Raw genomic sequence first — 21,472 nt, forward strand, 5'->3', positions numbered from 1 at the left:
GTCTCTCTGTCTATTCGGTATCTCTGTTCCGTCTCTCCGTCTGGTCTGACCAGTTTCTCTGTCTATTCGGTATCTCTGTCCCATCTCCGTCTGGTCTGACCAGTTTCTCTGTCTATTCGGTATCTCTGTTCCGTCTCTCCGTCTGGTCTGACCAGTTTCTCTGTCTATTCGGTATCTCTGTCCCATCTCCGTCTGGTCTGACCAGTTTCTCTGTCTATTCGGTATCTCTGTCCCATCTCTCCGTCTGGTCTGACCAGTTTCTCTGTCTATTCGGTGTTCTGTCCCGTCTCTCCGTCTATTCGGTATCTCTGTCCCGTCTCTCAGTTTGGTCTGACCAGTTTCTCCGTCTATTCGGTATCTCTGTCCCGTCTCTCTGTCTGGTCTGACCAGTTTCTCTGTCTATTCCAGGGTTCCATTAAGGACCAGTTGAAGGCATATGGGGCGCTGACAGAGAAGGTGACGCGGCGCTACACCAGACAGATCCTCCAGGGAGTCTTCTACCTTCACAGCAACATGATCGTACACAGAGATATCAAAGGTCTGGTCATATTGACAAACAGCAACATGATCGTAAACAGAGATATTAAAGGTCTGGTCATATTGACAAACAGCAACATGATCGTAAACAGAGATATCAACGGTCTGGTCATAGTGACAAACAGCAACATGATCGTAAACAGAGATATCAATGGTCTGGTCATAGTGACAAACAGCAACATGATCGTAAACAGAGATATTAAAGGTCTGGTCATAGTGACAAACAGCAACATGATCGTAAACAGAGATATTAAAGGTCTGGTCATATTGACAAACAGCAACATGATCGTAAACAGAGATATTAAAGGTCTGGTCATATTGACAAACAGCAACATGATCGTAAACAGAGATATTAAAGGTCTGGTCATATTGACAAACAGCAACATGATCGTAAACAGAGATATTAAAGGTCTGGTCATATTGAAACACAGCAACATGATCGTAAACAGAGATATCAAAGGTCTGGTCATATTGACAAACAGCAACATGATCGTAAACAGAGATATCAAAGGTCTGGTCATAGTGACAAACAGCAACATGATCGTAAACAGAGATATTAAAGGTCTGGTCATATTGACAAACAGCAACATGATCGTAAACAGAGATATCAACGGTCTGGTCATATTGACAAACAGCAACATGATCGTAAACAGAGATATTAAAGGTCTGGTCATATTGACACACAGCAACATGATCGTAAACAGAGATATTAAAGGTCTGGTCATAGTGACAGACTTACAGGATGGTAAACAGAGATATTAAAGGTCTGGTCATATTGACAGACTTACAGGATGGTGTGTGTATCTGTCCAATCAAATCCCATTTTATTGTTAAACAACCGGTGTAGAGTGAGTGAAATGCTTCCTGAAGGTCTGTCCGGTCTGAGACATAGGAGAATATTCTGAACAAAATCAATGGCATGCCAATGGGCCTAAGGATCTCTGTGCAAAGTGGAGCTTTGGCGGCCTCAAAAGCATAATTACAGTCCTGGGACCGCTTCAATGGTACCTTGGGACTAAGCAGAGATGAAAGGGGAGCTACTACCGTCGAGAAATTCTTACAAAATGTACGATAGTACCCTACCATCCCCAGGAATTTGCGCAACTGGCGGCGAGTTGTGGGAGCAGGAAAAGCAACAATTGCTTCCACTTTACCAGTTACAGGGCGCACTGGACCTCGTCCCAACGGTACTGGTATCCATGCAGTACTTGTGTAGCATCGCCTTCAGCGTCTGATGCCAGCGTGATGGTGAGCAGGTTGTGGAGTCGCGTCTAGCTCCAGTTGTCGGATCCTCACCTCCTTGTCGGCTTCTATTCTCCTCATTTCAAGTTCAAACTGCATCTGTCTCTCTCTATCTTTTAGCTCCATTTCTAACCGAGCCTCACCTTCAGCCTAGTGGTCCCGTCTGAACGACCCGAAGAAGAAGATCATATCAGGGCTGTAAAGGGGGTACGAGCAACCCCTTCCTCCGCCCCTTCCTCCGCCCTGTCCTCCGACTTGGCATCGGAAGGTCTACCCGTCTCCTCTCCTTTCAATGAGAGAATTGGTTCTCTCACTAAACTCTCCCTGACGATCAACCTTTAGGGCTTTCTCAGGGATGAAGAATCCATAATGGTCAGCTACAGCGAAAAGGTCTACTTTACGCAACCCCACCAACCGATCAACAGAGGCAGCCATCTTGTACACTGCAGTCTACTAAACACACAAACTAAACAAGTCATCCAAACTCACAACCCACCATCACACCTCAATCACAGAGAGCTCAGAGCACCAGGGTCCGGTGGGCTACACTCAACTCCCCGTGGAGGTAAAGAGGTATGGGACTGTAGGTGGAGGTATGGGACTGTAGGTGGAGGTATGGGACTGTAGGTGGAGGTATGGGACTGTAGGTGGAGGTATGGGACTGTAGGTGGAGGTATGGGACTGTAGGTGGAGGTATGGGACTGTAGGTGGAGGTATGGGACTGTAGGTGGAGGTATGGGACTGTAGGTGGAGGTATAGAGGTATGGGACTGTAGGTGGAGGTATGTGACTGTAGGTGGAGGTATAGAGGTATGGGACTGTAGGTGGAGGTATGGGACTGTAGGTGGAGGTATGGGACTGTAGGTGGAGGTATGGGACTGTAGGTGGAGGTATAGAGGTATGGGACTGTAGGTGGAGGTATAGAGGTATGGGACTGTAGGTGGAGGTAAAGAGGTATGGGACTGTAGGTGGAGGTAAAGAGGTATGTGACTGTAGGTGGAGGTATGTGACTGTAGGTGGAGGTATAGAGGTATGTGACTGTAGGTGGAGGTATAGAGGTATGGGACTGTAGGTGGAGGTATGGGACTGTAGGTGCAGGTATAGAGGTATGGGACTGTAGGTGGAGGTATGGGACTGTAGGTGGAGGTATGTGACTGTAGGTGGAGGTATGTGACTGTAGGTGGAGGTATGGGACTGTAGGTGGAGGTATAGAGGTATGGGACTGTAGGTGGAGGTATAGAGGTATGGGACTGTAGGTGGAGGTATGGGACTGTAGGTGGAGGTATGGGACTGTAGGTGGAGGTATGGGACTGTAGGTGGAGGTATGTGACTGTAGGTGGAGGTATGGGACTGTAGGTGGAGGTAAAGAGGTATGGGACTGTAGGTGGAGGTATGTGACTAGGTGGAGGTATGTGACTGTAGGTGGAGGTAAAGAGGTATGTGACTGTAGGTGGAGGTAAAGAGGTATCTGACTGTAGGTGGAGGTAAAGAGGTATCTGACTGTAGGTGGAGGTAAAGAGGTATCTGACTGTAGGTGGAGGTAAAGAGGTATCTGACTGTAGGTGGAGGTAAAGAGGTATCTGACTGTAGGTGGAGGTAAAGAGGTATCTGACTGTAGGTGGAGGTATGGGACTGTAGGTGGAGGTAAAGAGGTATGTGACTGTAGGTGGAGGCATAGAGGTATGGGACTGTAGGTGGAGGTAAAGAGGTATGGGACTGTAGGTGGAGGTAAAGAGGTATGTGACTGTAGGTGGAGGTATAGAGGTATGTGACTGTAGGTGGAGGTATAGAGGTATGGGACTGTAGGTGGAGGTATAGTGGTATGTGACTGTAGGTGGAGGTATAGAGGTATGTGACTGTAGGTGGAGGTATAGAGGTATGGGACTGTAGGTGGAGGTATTGGACTGTAGGTGGAGGTAGAGAGGTATGTCACTGTAGGTGGAGGTATAGAGGTATGTGACTGTAGGTGGAGGTATAGAGGTATGTGACTGTAGGTGGAGGTATAGAGGTATGTGACTGTAGGTGGAGGTATAGAGGTATGTGACTGTAGGTGGAGGTATAGAGGTATGTGACTGTAGGTGGAGGTATAGAGGTATGTGACTGTAGGTGGAGATATAGAGGTGTGTGACTGTAGGTGGAGGTATAGAGGTGTGTGACTGTAGGTGGAGGTATAGAGGTGTGTGACTGTAGGTGGAGGTATAGAGGTGTGTGACTGTAGTTGGAGGTATAGAGGTATGTGACTGTAGGTGGAGGTATGTGACTAGGTGGAGGTATGTGACTGTAGGTGGAGGTAAAGAGGTATGTGACTGTAGGTGGAGGTATGTGACTGTAGGTGGAGGTAAAGAGGTATCTGACTGTAGGTGGAGGTAAAGAGGTATCTGACTGTAGGTGGAGGTAAAGAGGTATGTGACTGTAGGTGGAGGCATAGAGGTATTGGACTGTAGGTGGAGGTATAGAGGTATGGGACTGTAGGTGGAGGTAAAGAGGTATGTGACTGTAGGTGGAGGTATGTGACTGTAGGTGGAGGTATAGAGGTATGTGACTGTAGGTGGAGGTATAGAGGTATGTGACTGTAGGTGGAGGTATAGAGGTATGGGACTGTAGGTGGAGGTATAGAGATATGTGACTGTAGGTGGAGGTATAGAGGTATGTGACTGTAGGTGGTATAGAGGTATGTGACTGTAGGTGGAGGTAAAGAGGTATGTGACTGTAGGTGGAGGTATAGAGGTATGGGACTGTAGGTGGAGGTAAAGAGGTATGTGACTAGGTGGAGGTAAAGAGGTATGTGACTGTAGGTGGAGGTATAGAGGTATGTGACTGTAGGTGGAGGTAAAGAGGTATGGGACTGTATGTGGAGGTATAGAGGTATGTTCCTGTAGGTGGAGGTATAGAGGTATGGACTGTAGGTGGAGGTAAAGAGGTATGGGACTGTAGGTGGAGGTAAAGAGGTATGTGACTGTAGGTGGAGGTATGTGACAGTAGGTGGAGGTATAGAGGTATGTGACTGTAGGTGGAGGTAAAGAGGTATGGGACTGTAGGTGGAGGTAAAGAGGTATGGGACTGTAGGTGGAGGTAAAGAGGTATGGGACTGTAGGTGGAGGTATGTGACTGTAGGTGGAGGTATGTGACTGTAGGTGGAGGTATAGAGGTATGTGACTGTAGGTGGAGGTATAGAGGTATGTGACTGTAGGTGGAGGTATGTGACTGTAGGTGGAGGCAAAGAGGTATGTGACTGTAGGTGAAGGTATGTGACTGTAGGTGGAGGTATAGAGGTATGGGACTGTAGGTGGAGGTATAGAGGTATGGGACTGTAGGTGGAGGTATAGAGGTATGGGACTGTAGGTGAAGGTATGTGACTGTAGGTGGAGGTATAGAGGTATGGGACTGTAGGTGGAGGTATGGGACTGTAGGTGGAGGTATAGAGGTATGGGACTGTAGGTGGAGGTATGTGACTGTAGGTGGAGGTATAGAGGTATGTGACTGTAGGTGGAGGTATAGAGGTATGTGACTGTAGGTGGAGGTATAGAGGTGTGTGACTGTAGGTGGAGGTATAGAGGTATGGACTGTAGGTGGAGGTATAGAGGTATGGACTGTAGGTGGAGGTATAGAGGTATGTGACTGTAGGTGGAGGTATAGAGGTATGTGACTGTAGGTGGAGGTATAGAGGTATGTGACTAGGTGGAGGTAAAGAGGTATGGGACTGTAGGTGGAGGTATGGGACTGTAGGTGGAGGTATGGGACTGTAGGTGGAGGTATGGGACTGTAGGTGGAGGTATGGGACTGTAGGTGGAGGTATAGAGGTATGTGACTGTAGGTGGAGGTATAGAGGTATGGGACTGTAGGTGGAGGTATGGGACTGTAGGTGGAGGTATGGGACTGTAGGTGGAGGTATGGGACTGTAGGTGGAGGTATGGGACTGTAGGTGGAGGTATGGGACTGTAGGTGGAGGTAAAGAGGTATGGGACTGTAGGTGGAGGTAGAGAGGTTTGGGACTGTAGGTGGAGGTATGGGACTGTAGGTGGAGGTATAGAGGTATGGGACTGTAGGTGGAGGTAAAGAGGTATGGGACTGTAGGTGGAGGTAAAGAGGTATGTGACTGTAGGTGGAGGTATGTGACTGTAGGTGGAGGTATAGAGGTATGTGACTGTAGGTGGAGGTATAGAGGTATGGGACTGTAGGTGGAGGTATGGGACTGTAGGTGGAGGTATAGAGGTATGGGACTGTAGGTGGAGGTATGGGACTGTAGGTGGAGGTATGTGACTGTAGGTGGAGGTATGTGACTGTAGGTGGAGGTATGGGACTGTAGGTGGAGGTAAAGAGGTATGGGACTGTAGGTGGAGGTATAGAGGTATGGGACTGTAGGTGGAGGTATGGGACTGTAGGTGGAGGTATGGGACTGTAGGTGGAGGTATGGGACTGTAGGTGGAGGTATGTGACTGTAGGTGGAGGTATGTGACTGTAGGTGGAGGTATGGGACTGTAGGTGGAGGTAAAGAGGTATGGGACTGTAGGTGGAGGTATGTGACTAGGTGGAGGTATGTGACTGTAGGTGGAGGTAAAGAGGTATGTGACTGTAGGTGGAGGTAAAGAGGTATCTGACTGTAGGTGGAGGTAAAGAGGTATCTGACTGTAGGTGGAGGTAAAGAGGTATCTGACTGTAGGTGGAGGTAAAGAGGTATCTGACTGTAGGTGGAGGTATGGGACTGTAGGTGGAGGTAAAGAGGTATGTGACTGTAGGTGGAGGTAAAGAGGTATGTGACTGTAGGTGGAGGCATAGAGGTATGGGACTGTAGGTGGAGGTAAAGAGGTATGGGACTGTAGGTGGAGGTATAGAGGTATGTGACTGTAGGTGGAGGTATAGAGGTATGTGACTGTAGGTGGAGGTATAGTGGTATGTGACTGTAGGTGGAGGTATAGAGGTATGTGACTGTAGGTGGAGGTATAGAGGTATGGGACTGTAGGTGGAGGTATTGGACTGTAGGTGGAGGTAGAGAGGTATGTCACTGTAGGTGGAGGTATAGAGGTATGTGACTGTAGGTGGAGGTATAGAGGTATGTGACTGTAGGTGGAGGTATAGAGGTATGTGACTGTAGGTGGAGGTATAGAGGTATGTGACTGTAGGTGGAGGTATAGAGGTATGTGACTGTAGGTGGAGGTATAGAGGTATGTGACTGTAGGTGGAGGTATAGAGGTATGTGACTGTAGGTGGAGGTATAGAGGTGTGTGACTGTAGGTGGAGGTATAGAGGTGTGTGACTGTAGGTGGAGGTATAGAGGTGTGTGACTGTAGGTGGAGGTATAGAGGTGTGTGACTGTAGTTGGAGGTATAGAGGTATGGGACTGTATGTGGAGGTATAGAGGTATGTTCCTGTAGGTGGAGGTATGTGACTAGGTGGAGGTATGTGACTGTAGGTGGAGGTAAAGAGGTATGTGACTGTAGGTGGAGGTATGTGACTGTAGGTGGAGGTAAAGAGGTATCTGACTGTAGGTGGAGGTAAAGAGGTATCTGACTGTAGGTGGAGGTAAAGAGGTATGTGACTGTAGGTGGAGGCATAGAGGTATTGGACTGTAGGTGGAGGTATAGAGGTATGGGACTGTAGGTGGAGGTAAAGAGGTATGTGACTGTAGGTGGAGGTATGTGACTGTAGGTGGAGGTATAGAGGTATGTGACTGTAGGTGGAGGTATAGAGGTATGTGACTGTAGGTGGAGGTATAGAGGTATGGGACTGTAGGTGGAGGTATAGAGGTATGTGACTGTAGGTGGAGGTATAGAGGTATGTGACTGTAGGTGGAGGTATAGAGGTATGGGACTGTAGGTGGAGGTATAGAGGTATGGGACTGTAGGTGGAGGTATGGGACTGTAGGTGGAGGTAGAGAGGTATGTCACTGTAGGTGGAGGTATAGAGGTATGTGACTATAGGTGGAGGTATAGAGGTATGTGACTGTAGGTGGAGGTATAGAGATATGTGACTGTAGGTGGAGGTATAGAGGTATGTGACTGTAGGTGGTATAGAGGTATGTGACTGTAGGTGGAGGTAAAGAGGTATGTGACTGTAGGTGGAGGTATAGAGGTATGGGACTGTAGGTGGAGGTAAAGAGGTATGTGACTAGGTGGAGGTAAAGAGGTATGTGACTGTAGGTGGAGGTATAGAGGTATGTGACTGTAGGTGGAGGTAAAGAGGTATGGGACTGTAGGTGGAGGCATAGAGGTATTGGACTGTAGGTGGAGGTATAGAGGTATGGGACTGTAGGTGGAGGTAAAGAGGTATGTGACTGTAGGTGGAGGTATGTGACTGTAGGTGGAGGTAGAGGTATGTGACTGTAGGTGGAGGTATAGAGGTATGTGGACTGTAGGTGGAGGTATGGAGGTATGGGACTGTAGGTGGAGGTATAGAGGTATGTGACTGTAGGTGGAGGTATAGAGGTATGTGACTGTAGGTGGAGGTATAGAGGTATGGGACTGTAGGTGGAGGTATAGAGGTATGGGACTGTAGGTGGAGGTATGGGACTGTAGGTGGAGGTAGAGAGGTATGTGACTGTAGGTGGAGGTATAGAGGTATGTGACTGTAGGTGGAGGTATAGAGGTATGTGACTGTAGGTGGAGGTATAGAGATATGTGACTGTAGGTGGAGGTATAGAGGTATGTGACTGTAGGTGGTATAGAGGTATGTGACTGTAGGTGGAGGTAAAGAGGTATGTGACTGTAGGTGGAGGTATAGAGGTATGGGACTGTAGGTGGAGGTAAAGAGGTATGTGACTAGGTGGAGGTAAAGAGGTATGTGACTGTAGGTGGAGGTATAGAGGTATGTGACTGTAGGTGGAGGTAAAGAGGTATGGGACTGTAGGTGGAGGTATAGAGGTATGTTCCTGTAGGTGGAGGTATAGAGGTATGGACTGTAGGTGGAGGTAAAGAGGTATGGGACTGTAGGTGGAGGTAAAGAGGTATGTGACTGTAGGTGGAGGTATAGAGGTATGGGACTGTAGGTGGAGGTATAGAGGTATGGGACTGTAGGTGGAGGTATAGAGGTATGTGACTGTAGGTGGAGGTATAGAGGTATGGGACTGTATGTGGAGGTATAGAGGTATGGGACTGTAGGTGGAGGTAAAGAGGTATGGGACTGTAGGTGGAGGTATAGAGGAATGGGACTGTAGGTGGAGGTATGGGACTGTAGGTGGAGGTAGAGAGGTATGTCACTGTAGGTGGAGGTATAGAGGTAGGTGGAGGTATAGAGGTATGTGACTGTAGGTGGAGGTATAGAGGTATGGGACTGTAGGTGGAGGTATAGAGGTATGTGACTGTAGGTGGAGGTATAGAGGTATGGGACTGTATGTGGAGGTATAGAGGTATGGGACTGTAGGTGGAGGTAAAGAGGTATGTGACTGTAGGTGGAGGTATAGAGGTATGGGACTGTAGGTGGAGGTAAAGAGGTATGGGACTGTATGTGGAGGTATAGAGGTATGGGACTGTAGGTGGAGGTAAAGAGGTATGTGACTGTAGGTGAAGGTATGGGACTGTAGGTGGAGGTATGGGACTGTAGGTGGAGGTATGTGACTGTAGGTGGAGGTATGTGTCTGTAGGTGGAGGTAAAGAGGTATGTGACTGTAGGTGGAGGTATAGAGGTATGTGACTGTAGGTGGAGGTAAAGAGGTATGTGACTGTAGGTGGTATAGAGGTATGTGACTGTAGGTGGAGGTAAAGAGGTATGTGACTGTAGGTGGAGGTAAAGAGGTATGTGACTGTAGGTGGAGGTATAGAGGTATGTGACTGTAGGTGGAGGTAAAGAGGTATGGGACTGTAGGTGGAGGTATAGAGGTATGTGACTGTAGGTGGAGGTAGGTGGAGGTATAGAGGTAGGTATAGAGGTGACTGTAGGTGGAGGTAGAGGTATGTGAGAGGTGACTGTAGGTATATAGAGGTATGTGACTGTAGGTGGAGGTAGGTAGAGGTATGTGACTGTAGGTGGAGGTATAGAGGTATGTGACTGTAGGTGGAGGTATAGAGGTATGTGACTGTAGGTGGAGGTAAAGAGGTATGTGACTGTAGGTGGAGGTATAGAGGTATGTGACTGTAGGTGGAGGTATAGAGGTATGTGACTGTAGGTGGAGGTAAAGAGGTATGTGACTGTAGGTGGAGGTATAGAGGTATGGACTGTAGGTGGAGGTAAAGAGGTATGTGACTGTAGGTGGAGGTAAAGAGGTATGTGACTGTAGGTGTAAAGAGGGTGATAGGTGGAGGTATAGAGGTATGTGACTGTAGGTGGAGGTATAGAGGTATGTGACTAAGTGGAGGTATAGAGGTATGTGACTGTAGGTGGAGGTATAGAGGTGTGTGACTGTAGGTGGAGGTATAGAGGTGTGTGACTGTAGGTGGAGGTATGGGACTGTAGGTGGAGGTATGGGACTGTAGGTGGAGGTAAAGAGGTATGTGACTGTAGGTGGAGGTATAGAGGTATGTGACTGTAGGTGGAGGTATAGAGGTATGTGACTGTAGGTGGAGGTATAGAGGTATGTGACTGTAGGTGGAGGTATAGAGGTATGTGACTGTAGGTGGAGGTATAGAGGTATGTGACTGTAGGTGGAGGTAAAGAGGTATGGGACTGTAGGTGGAGGTATAGAGGTATGTGACTGTAGGTGGAGGTATAGAGGTATGGGACTGTAGGTGGAGGTATAGTGACTGTGTGGAGGTAAAGGTATGTGACTGTAGGTGGAGGTAAAGAGGTATGTGACTGTAGGTGGAGGTATAGAGGTATGGGACTGTGGAGGTGGGGTAGGTGGAGGTAAAGAGGTATGTGACTGTAGGTGGAGGTATAGAGGTATGTGACTGTAGGTGGAGGTATGGGACTGTAGGTGGAGGTAAAGAGGTATGTGTCTGTAGGTGGAGGTAAAAAGGTATGGGACTGTAGGTGGAGGTATGGGACTGTAGGTGGAAGTATGTGACTGTAGGTGGAGGTATGTGAATGTAGGTGGAGGTATAGAGGTATTCGACTGTAGGTGGAGGTATAGAGGTATGTGACTGTAGGTGGAGGAGGTATGTGACTGTAGGTGGAGGTATGTGACTGTAGGTGGAGGTATAGAGGTATGTGACTGTAGGTGGAGGTAAAGAGGTATGTGACTGTAGGTGGAGGTAGTGAAGTATAGAGGTATGCGACTGTAGGTGGAGGTATAGAGGTATGCGACTGTAGGTGGAGGTATAGAGGTATGTGACTGTAGGTGGAGGTATAGAGGTATGTGACTGTAGGTGGAGGTATGGGACTGTAGGTGCAGGTATAGAGGTATGGGACTGTAGGTGGAGGTAGAGAGGTATGGGACTGTAGGTGGAGGTATAGAGGTATGTGACTGTAGGTGGAGGTATAGAGGTATGTGACTGTAGGTGGAGGTATAGAGGTATGTGACTGTAGGTGGAGGTATAGAAGTATGTGACTGTAGGTGGAGGTATAGAGGTATGTCACTGTAGGTGGAGGTATGTGACTGTAGGTGGAGGTATTCGACTGTAGGTGGAGGTATAGAGGTATGTGACTGTAGGTGGAGGTATAGAGGTATGTGACTGTAGGTGGAGGTATAGAGGTATGTGACTGTAGGTGGAGGTATAGAGGTATGTCACTGTAGGTGGAGGTATGTGACTGTAGGTGGAGGTATGTGACTGTAGGTGGAGGTATAGAGGTATGTGACTGTAGGTGGAGGTATAGAGGTATGTGACTGTAGGTGGAGACTGTAGGTAGGTATGTGACTAGGGTGGAGGTATAGAGGTATGTGACTGTAGGTGGAGGTAAAGAGGTATGTGACTGTAGGTGGAGGTAAGGAGGTATGTGACTGTAGGTGGAGGTATGGGACTGTAGGTGGAGGTATAGAGGTATGTGACTGTAGGTGGAGGTAAGGAGGTATGTGACTGTAGGTGGAGGTAAAGAGGTATGTGACTGTAGGTGGAGGTATAGAGGTATGTGACTGTAGGTGGAGGTATAGAGGTATGGGACTGTAGGTGGAGGTAAAGAGGTATGTGACTGTAGGTGGAGGTATAGAGGTATGGGACTGTAGGTGGAGGTATAGAGGTATGGGACTGTAGGTGGAGGTATAGAGGTATGTGACTGTAGGTGGAGGTATAGAGGTATGTGACTGTAGGTGGAGGTATAGAGGTATGGGACTGTAGGTGGAGGTATAGAGGTATGTGACTGTAGGTGGAGGTATGTATGGACTGTAGGTGGAGGGTAGGTGGAGGTATGTCACTGAGGTGGAGGTGGACTGTAGGTGGAGGTATAGAGGTATGTGACTGTAGGTGGAGGTATAGAGGTATGTGACTGTAGGTGGAGGTATAGAGGTATGTGACTGTAGGTGGAGGTATAGAGGTATGGGACTGTAGGTGGAGGTAAAGAGGTATGTGACTGTAGGTGGAGGTATAGAGGTATGGGACTGTAGGTGGAGGTAAAGAGGTATGGGACTGTAGGTGGAGGTATAGAGGTATGTGACTGTAGGTGGAGGTATAGAGGTATGTGACTGTAGAGGTATGGGACTGTAGGTGGAGGTAGGTATAGTGTATAGAGGTATGTGACTGTAGGTGGAGGTATAGAGGTATGACTGTAGGTGGAGGTAAAGAGGTATGTGACTGTAGGTGGAGGTATAGAGGTATGTGACTGTAGGTGGAGGTAAAGAGGTATGTGACTGTAGGTGGTATAGAGGTATGTGACTGTAGGTGGAGGTAAAGAGGTATGTGACTGTAGGTGGAGGTAAAGAGGTATGTGACTGTAGGTGGAGGTATAGAGGTATGTGACTGTAGGTGGAGGTGGAGGTATGGGACTGTAGGTGGAGGTATAGAGGTATGTGACTGTAGGTGGAGGTATAGAGGTATGTGACTGTAGGTGGAGGTATAGAGGTATGTGACTGTAGGTGGAGGTATAGAGGTATGTGACTGTAGGTGGAGGTATAGAGGTATGCGACTGTAGGTGGAGGTAAAGAGGTATGTCACTGTAGGTGGAGGTATAGAGGTATGTGACTGTAGGTGGAGGTAAAGAGGTATGTGACTGTAGGTGGAGGTATAGAGGTATGTGACTGTAGGTGGTATAGAGGTATGTGACTGTAGGTGGAGGTAAAGAGGTATGTGACTGTAGGTGGAGGTATAGAGGTATGGGACTGTAGGTGGAGGTAAAGAGGTATGTGACTGTAGGTGGAGGTATAGAGGTATGTGACTGTAGGTGGAGGTAAAGAGGTATGGGACTGTAGGTGGAGGTATAGAGGTATGTGACTAGGTGGAGGTATAGAGGTATGTGACTGTAGGTGGAGGTATAGAGGTATGTGACTGTAGGTGGAGGTATAGAGGTGTGTGACTGTAGGTGGAGGTATGGGACTGTAGGTGGAGGTATGGGACTGTAGGTGGCGGTAAAGAGGTATGTGACTGTAGGTGGAGGTATAGAGGTATGTAGGTGGAGGAGAGGTATGTGACTGTAGGTGGAGGTATAGAGGTATGTGGGACTGTAGGTGGAGGTATAGAGGTATGTGACTGTAGGTGGAGGTATAGAGGTATGTGACTGTAGGTGGAGGTATAGAGGTATGTGACTGTAGGTGGAGGTAAAGAGGTATGGGACTGTAGGTGGAGGTATAGAGGTATGTGAATGTAGGTGGAGGTATAGAGGTATGGGACTGTAGGTGGAGGTATAGAGGTATGTGGAGGTAAAGAGGTATGTGACTGTATGTGGAGGTAAAGAGGTATGTGACTGTATGTGGAGGTATAGAGGTATGGGACTGTCGGTGGAGGTATGGGACTGTAGGTGGAGGTAAAGAGGTATGTGTCTGTAGGTGGAGGTAAAGAGGTATGTGACTGTAGGTGGAGGTATGGGACTGTAGGTGGAGGTAAAGAGGTATGTGTCTGTAGGTGGAGGTAAAAAGGTATGGGACTGTAGGTGGAGGTATGGGACTGTAGGTGGAAGTATGTGACTGTAGGTGGAGGGAGGTATGTGACTGTAGGTGGAGGTATAGAGGTATGTGACTGTAGGTGGAGGTAAAGAGGTATGTGACTGTAGGTGGAGGTATAGAGGTATGTGACTGTAGGTGGAGGTATGGGACTGTAGGTGGAGGTATGTGACTGTAGGTGGAGGTATAGAGGTATGTGACTGTAGGTGGAGGTATAGAGGTATGTGACTGTAGGTGGAGGTATAGAGGTATGCGACTGTAGGTGGAGGTATAGAGGTATGTGACTGTAGGTGGAGGTATAGAGGTATGTGACTGTAGGTGGAGGTATAGAGGTATGTGACTGTAGGTGGAGGTATGGGACTGTAGGTGCAGGTATAGAGGTATGGGACTGTAGGTGGAGGTAGAGAGGTATGGGACTGTAGGTGGAGGTATAGAGGTATGTGACTGTAGGTGGAGGTATAGAGGTATGTGACTGTAGGTGGAGGTATAGAGGTATGTGACTGTAGGTGGAGGTATAGAGGTATGTGACTGTAGGTGGAGGTATAGAGGTATGTGACTGTAGGTGGAGGTATGGGACTGTAGGTGGATGTGACTGTAGGTGGAGGTATAGAGGTATGTGACTGTAGGTGGAGGTATAGAGGTATGTGACTGTAGGTGGAGGTATAGAGGTATGTGACTGTAGGTGGAGGTATAGAGGTATGTGACTGTAGGTGGAGGTATAGAGGTATGTCACTGTAGGTGGAGGTATGTGACTGTAGGTGGAGGTATGTGACTGTAGGTGGAGGTATAGAGGTATGTGACTGTAGGTGGAGGTATAGAGGTATGTGACTGTAGGTGGAGGTATAGAGGTATGTGACTGTAGGTGGAGGTAAGAGGTATGTGACTGTAGGTTGGAGGTAAGGAGGTATGTGACTGTAGGTGGAGGTATGGGACTGTAGGTGGAGGTATGTGACTGTAGGTGGAGGTAAGAGGTATGTGACTGTAGGTGGAGGTATAGAGGTATGTGACTGTAGGTGGAGGTATAGAGGTATGTGACTGTAGGTGTGGAGGTATGTGACTGTAGGTGGAGGTATGTGACTGTAGGTGGAGGTGGAGAGGTATGTGACTGTAGGTGGAGGTATAGAGGTATGTGACTGTAGGTGGAGGTATAGAGGTATGTGACTAGGTAGGTGTATGTGACTGAGGTATAGAGGTATGTGACTGTAGGTGGAGGTATAGAGGTATGTGACTGTAGGTGGAGGTATAGAGGTATGTGACTGTAGGTGGAGGTATGGGACTGTAGGTGGAGGTATGTGACTGTAGGTGGAGGTATAGAGGTATGTGACTGTAGGTGGAGGTATAGAGGTATGTGACTGTAGGTGGAGGTATAGAGGTATGTGACTGTAGGTGGAGGTATAGAGGTATGTAGAGGTATGTGACTGTAGGTGGAGGTATAGAGGTATGTGACTGTAGGTAGGAGGAGGTATGTGACTGTAGGTGGAGGTATAGAGGTATGTGACTGTAGGTGGAGGTATAGAGGTATGTGACTGTAGGTGGAGGTATGTGACTGTAGGTAGAGGGAGGTGGATGTGACTGTAGGTATAGAGGTATGTGACTGTAGGTGGAGGTATAGAGGTATGTGACTGTAGGTGGAGGTATAGAGGTATGTGACTGTAGGTGGAGGTATGTGACTGTAGGTGGAGGTATAGAGGTATGTGACTGTAGGTGTAAAGAGGTATGTGACTGTGGAGGTGGAGGTATAGAGGTATGACTGTAGGTGGAGGTATAGAGGTATGTGACTGTAGGTGGAGGTATAGAGGTATGTGACTGTAGGTGGAGGTATGTGACTGTAGGTGGAGGTATAGAGGTATGGGACTGTAGGTGGAGGTATAGAGGTATGTGACTGTAGGTGGAGGTATAGAGGTATGTGACTGTAGGTGGAGGTATAGAGGTATGTGACTGTAGGTGGAGGTATAGAGGTATGTATGACTGTAGGTGGAGGTATAGAGGTATGTGACTGTAGGTGGAGGTATAGAGGTATGTGACTGTAGGTGGAGGTATGTGACTGTAGGTGGAGGTATGTGACTGTAGGTGGAGGTATAGAGGTATGGGACTGTAGGTGGAGGTATAGAGGTATGGGACTGTAGGTGGAGGTATAGAGGTATGTGACTGTAGGTGGAGGTATAGAGGTATGTGACTGTAGGTGGAGGTAGAGGTATGTGACTGTAGGTGGAGGTAGAGAGGTATGTGACTGTAGGTGGAGGTATAGAGGTATGTGACTGTAGGTGGAGGTAAAGAGGTATGTGACTGTAGGGAGGTAGGTAGGTGGAGGTATGGGACTGTAGGTGGAGGTATAGAGGTATGTGACTGTAGGTGGAGGTATAGAGGTATGTGACTGTAGGTGGAGGTATAGAGGTATGTATGTGACTGTAGGTGGAGGTATAGAGGTATGTGACTGTAGGTGGAGGTATAGAGGTATGTGACTGTAGGTGGAGTATGTACTGTAGGTGGAGGTATGTGACTGTAGGTGGAGGTATAGAGGTATGTGACTGTAGGTGGAGGTATAGAGGTATGTGACTGTAGGTGGAGGTATAGAGGTATGGACTGTAGGTGGAGGTATAGAGGTATGGGACTGTAGGTGGAGGTATAGAGGTATGTGACTGTAGGTGGAGGTATAGAGGTATGTGACTGTAGGTGGAGGTATAGAGGGGACTGTAGGTGGATAGAGGTATGTGACTGTAGGTGGAGGTATAGAGGTATGGGACTGTAGGTGGAGGTATAGAGGTATGGGACTGTAGGTGGAGACTGTAGGTAGAGGTATGTGACTGTAGGTGGAGGTATAGAGGTATGTGACTGTAGGTGGAGGTATAGAGGTATGTGACTGTAGGTGGAGGTATAGAGGTATGTGACTGTAGGTGGAGGTATAGAGGTATGTGACTGTAGGTGGAGGTATAGAGGTATGTGACTGTAGGTGGAGGTATGTGACTGTAGGTGGAGGTATAGAGGTATGGGACTGTAGGTGGAGGTAGAGAGGTATGGGACTGTAGGTGGAGGTATAGAGGTATGTGACTGTAGGTGGAGGTAAAGAGGTATGTGACTGTAGGTGGAGGTAAAGAGGTATGTGACTGTAGGTGGAGGTATGGGACTGTAGGTGGAGGTAGAGAGGTATGTGACTGTAGGTGGAGGTATAGAGGTATGTGACTGTAGGTGGAGGTATAGAGGTATGTCACTGTAGGTGGAGGTATAGAGGTATGTGACTGTAGGTGGAGGTATAGAGGTATGTGACTGTAGGTGGAGGTATAGAGGAATGGGACTGTAGGTGGAGGTATAGAGGTATGTGACTGTAGGTGGAGGTATGTGACTGTAGGTGGAGGTATAGAGGTATGTGACTGTAGGTGGAGGTATAGAGGTATGGGACTGTAGGTGGAGGTATAGAGGTATGTGACTGTAGGTGGAGGTAAAGAGGTATGTGACTGTAGGTGGAGGTATGGGACTGTAGGTGGAGGTAGAGAGGTATGTGACTGTAGGTGGGTGGGACTGTAGGTGGAGGTAGAGAGGTATGTGACTGTAGGTGGAGGTATAGAGGTATGTGACTGTAGGTGGAGGTATAGAGGTATGTCACTGTAGGTGGAGGTATGTGACTAGGTGGAGGTATGTGACTGTAGGTGGAGGTATGTGACTGTAGGTGGAGGTATGTGACTGTAGGTGGAGGTATGTGACTGTAGGTGGAGGTATGTGACTGTATGTGGAGGTATGGGACTGTAGGTGGAGGTATGTGACTGTAGGTGGAGGTATAGAGGTATGTGACTGTAGGTGGAGGTAAAGAGGTATGTGACTGTAGGTGGAGGTATAGAGGTATGGGACTGTAGGTGGAGGTATAGAAGTATGTGACTATAGGTGCAGGTATAGAGGTATGGGACTGTAGGTGCAGGTATAGAGGTATGGGACTGTAGGTGCAGGTATAGAGGTATGGGACTGTAGGTGGAGGTATGTGACTGTAGGTGGAGGTATAGAGGAATGGGACTGTAGGTGGAGGTATGGGACTGTAGGTGGAGGTAGAGAGGTATGTCACTGTAGGTGGAGGTATAGAGGTAGGTGGAGGTATAGAGGTATGTGACTGTAGGTGGAGGTATAGAGGTATGTGACTGTAGGTGGAGGTAAAGAGGTATGTGACTGTAGGTGGAGGTAAAGAGGTATGTGACTGTAGGTGGAGGTAAAGAGGTATGTGACTGTAGGTGGAGGTAAAGAGGTATGTGACTGTAGGTGGAGGTATGTGACTGTAGGTGGAGGTATGGGACTGTAGGTGGAGGTAGAGAGGTTTGTGACTGTAGGTGGAGGTATAGAGGTATGTGACTGTAGGTGGAGGTATAGAGGTATGTCACTGTAGGTGGAGGTATGTGACTGTAGGTGGAGGTATAGAGGTATGTGACTGTAGGTGGAGGTATAGAGGTATGTGACTGTAGGTGGAGGTAAAGAGGTATGTGACTGTAGGTGGAGGTAAAGAGGTATGTGACTGTAGGTGGAGGTAAAGAGGTATGTGACTGTAGGTGGAGGTATGTGACTGTAGGTGGAGGTATGTGACTGTAGGTGGAGGTATGGGACTGTAGGTGGAGGTAGAGAGGTTTGTGACTGTAGGTGGAGGTATAGAGGTATGTGACTGTAGGTGGAGGTATAGAGGTATGTGACTGTAGGTGGAGGTATAGAGGTATGTCACTGTAGGTGGAGGTATGTGACTGTAGGTGGAGGTATAGAGGTATGTGACTGTAGGTGGAGGTATGTGACTGTAGGTGGAGGTATGTGACTGTAGGTGGAGGTATAGAGGTATGTGACTGTAGGTGGAGGTATAGAGGTATGTGACTGTAGGTGGAGGTATAGAGGTATGGGACTGTAGGTGGAGGTATAGAGGTATGTGACTGTAGGTGGAGGTATAGAGGTATGTGACTGTAGGTGGAGGTATAGAGGTATGTGACTGTAGGTGGAGGTATAGAGGTATGTGACTGTAGGTGGAGGTATAGAGGTATGTGACTGTAGGTGGAGGTATAGAGGTATGTGACTGTAGGTGGAGGTATGTGACTGTAGGTGGAGGTATAGAGGTATGGGACTGTAGGTGGAGGTATAGAGGTATGTGACTGTAGGTGGAGGTATAGAGGTATGTGACTGTAGGTGGAGGTATGTGACTGTAGGTGGAGGCATAGAGGTATGCGACTGTAGGTGGAGGTAGAGAGGTATGTGACTGTAGGTGGAGGTAGTGAAGTATGGGACTGTAGGTGGAGGTATAGAGGTATGGCACTGTAGGTGGAGGTAGAGAGGTATGGCACTGTAGGTGGAGGTAGAGAGGTATGGCACTGTAGGTGGAGGTAGAGAGGTATGGCACTGTAGGTGGAGGTAGAGAGGTATGGCACTGTAGGTGGAGGTAGAGAGGTATGGGACTGTAGGTGGAGGTATAGAGGTATGGGACTGTAGGTGGAGGTAGAGAGGTATGGGACTGTAGGTGGAGGTAGAGAGGTATGTGACTGTAGGTGGAGGTAGAGAGGTATGGCACTGTAGGTGGAGGTAGAGAGGTATGGCACTGTAGGTGGAGGTAGAGAGGTATGGCACTGTAGGTGGAGGTAGAGAGGTATGGCACTGTAGGTGGAGGTATAGAGGTATGTGACTGTAGGTGGAGGTAGAGAGGTATGTGACTAGGTAGTGTAGGGGTTCGAGAGTGAATGTCCACATCACCAACGAACTAACATGGTCCAAACACACCAAGACAGTTGTGAAGAGAACACGACAAAGCCTATTCCCCCTCAGGAGACTGATAAGATTTGGCATGGGTCCTCAGATCCTCAAAAGGTTATACAGCTGCACCATCGAGAGCACTGGTTGCATCACTGCCTGGTATGGCAACTGCTCATCATCCAACCGTAAGGCACTACAGAAGGTAGTGTGTACAGCCCAGTACATCACTGGGGCCAAGCTTCCTGCCATCCAGGACCTCTATACCAGGTGGTGTCAGTGGAAGGCCCTAAAAATGGTCAAAGATTCCAGTCACCCTAGTCATAGACTGTTCCCTCTGCTAACGCACGGCAAGCGGTACCGGAGCACCAAGTCTAGGACCAAAAGGCTCCTCAACAGCTTTTACCCCTAAACCATAAGACTGCTGAACAACTGACCACTACATTGACCCCCCCCCCTCCTCCATTTGTTTTGTATTATCTATGCATAGCCACTTCACCCCTACCTCCATGTACACTGCTGCTACTCTCTGTTTATTAACTATGCATAGCCACTTCACCCCTACCTCCATGTACACTGCTGCTACTCTCTGTTTATTATCTATGCATAGCCACTTCACCCCTACCTCCATGTACACTGCTGCTACTCTCTGTTTATTATCTATGCATAGCCACTTCACCCCTACCTCCATGTACACTGCTGCTACTCTCTGTTTATTAACTATGCATAGCCACTTCACCCCTACCTCCATGTACACTGCTGCTACTCTCTGTTTATTATCTATGCATAGCCACTTCACCCCTACCTCCATGTACACTGCTGCTACTCTCTGTTTATTAACTATGCATAGCCACTTCACCCCTACCTCCATGTACACTGCTGCTACTCTCTGTTTATTAACTATGCATAGCCACTTCACCCCTACCTACATGTACACTGCTGCTACTCTCTGTTTATTATCTATGCATAGCCACTTCACCCCTACCTCCATGTACACTGCTGCTACTCTCTGTTTATTATCTATGCATAGCCACTTCACCCCTACCTCCATGTACACTGCTGCTACTCTCTGTTTATTATCTATGCATAGCCACTTCACCCCTACCTCCATGTACACTGCTGCTACTCTCTGTTTATTATCTATGCATAGTCACTTCACCCCTACCTCCATGTACACTGCTGCTACTCTCTGTTTATTATCTATGCATAGTCACTTCACCCCTACCTCCATGTACACTGCTGCTACTCTCTGTTTATTATCTATGCATAGCCACTTCACCCCTACCTCCATGTACACTGCTGCTACTCTCTGTTTATTATCTATGCATAGCCACTTCACCCCTACCTCCATGTACACTGCTGCTACTCTCTGTTTATTATCTATGCATAGCCACTTCACCCCTACCTCCATGTACACTGCTGCTACTCTCTGTTTATTATCTATGCATAGCCACTTCACCCCTACCTCCATGTACACTGCTGCTACTCTCTGTTTATTATCTATGCATAGCCACTTCACCCCTACCTCCATGTACACTGCTGCTACTCTCTGTTTATTATCTATGCATAGCCACTTCACCCCTACCTCCATGTACACTGCTGCTACTCTCTGTTTATTATCTATGCATAGCCACTTCACCCCTACCTCCATGTACACTGCTGCTACTCTCTGTTTATTATCTATGCATAGCCACTTCACCCCTACCTCCATGTACACTGCTGCTACTCTCTGTTTATTATCTATGCATAGCCACTTCACCCCTACCTCCATGTACACTGCTGCTACTCTCTGTTTATTATCTATGCATAGCCACTTCACCCCTACCTCCATGTACACTGCTGCTACTCTCTGTTTATTATAGCCACTTCACCCCTACCTCCATGTACACTGCTGCTACTCTCTGTTTATTATCTATGCATAGCCACTTCACCCCTACCTCCATGTACACTGCTGCTACTCTCTGTTTATTATCTATGCATAGCCACTTCACCCCTACCTCCATGTACACTGCTGCTACTCTCTGTTTATTATCTATGCATAGCCACTTCACCCCTACCTCCATGTACACTGCTGCTACTCTCTGTTTATTATCTATGCATA

At 47.9% G+C, this 21,472-nt stretch overlaps 1 protein-coding gene across 1 annotated transcript in view; it reads left to right on the forward strand.

Moving 5' to 3' along the window:
* The window catches only part of map3k22 (mitogen-activated protein kinase kinase kinase 22), a 164,845-nt gene that overhangs the window by 114,877 nt on the left and 28,496 nt on the right, over positions 1 to 21,472 (forward strand). Inside the window, 1 exon segment of the mRNA XM_065019206.1 lies at positions 409 to 538. Coding sequence (XP_064875278.1) covers positions 409 to 538 — 130 coding nt within the window.

The sequence above is a fragment of the Oncorhynchus nerka genome, linkage group LG6 (genome assembly GCF_034236695.1).
Source record: "Oncorhynchus nerka isolate Pitt River linkage group LG6, Oner_Uvic_2.0, whole genome shotgun sequence".
Classification (NCBI taxonomy): Eukaryota; Metazoa; Chordata; class Actinopteri; order Salmoniformes; family Salmonidae; genus Oncorhynchus; species Oncorhynchus nerka.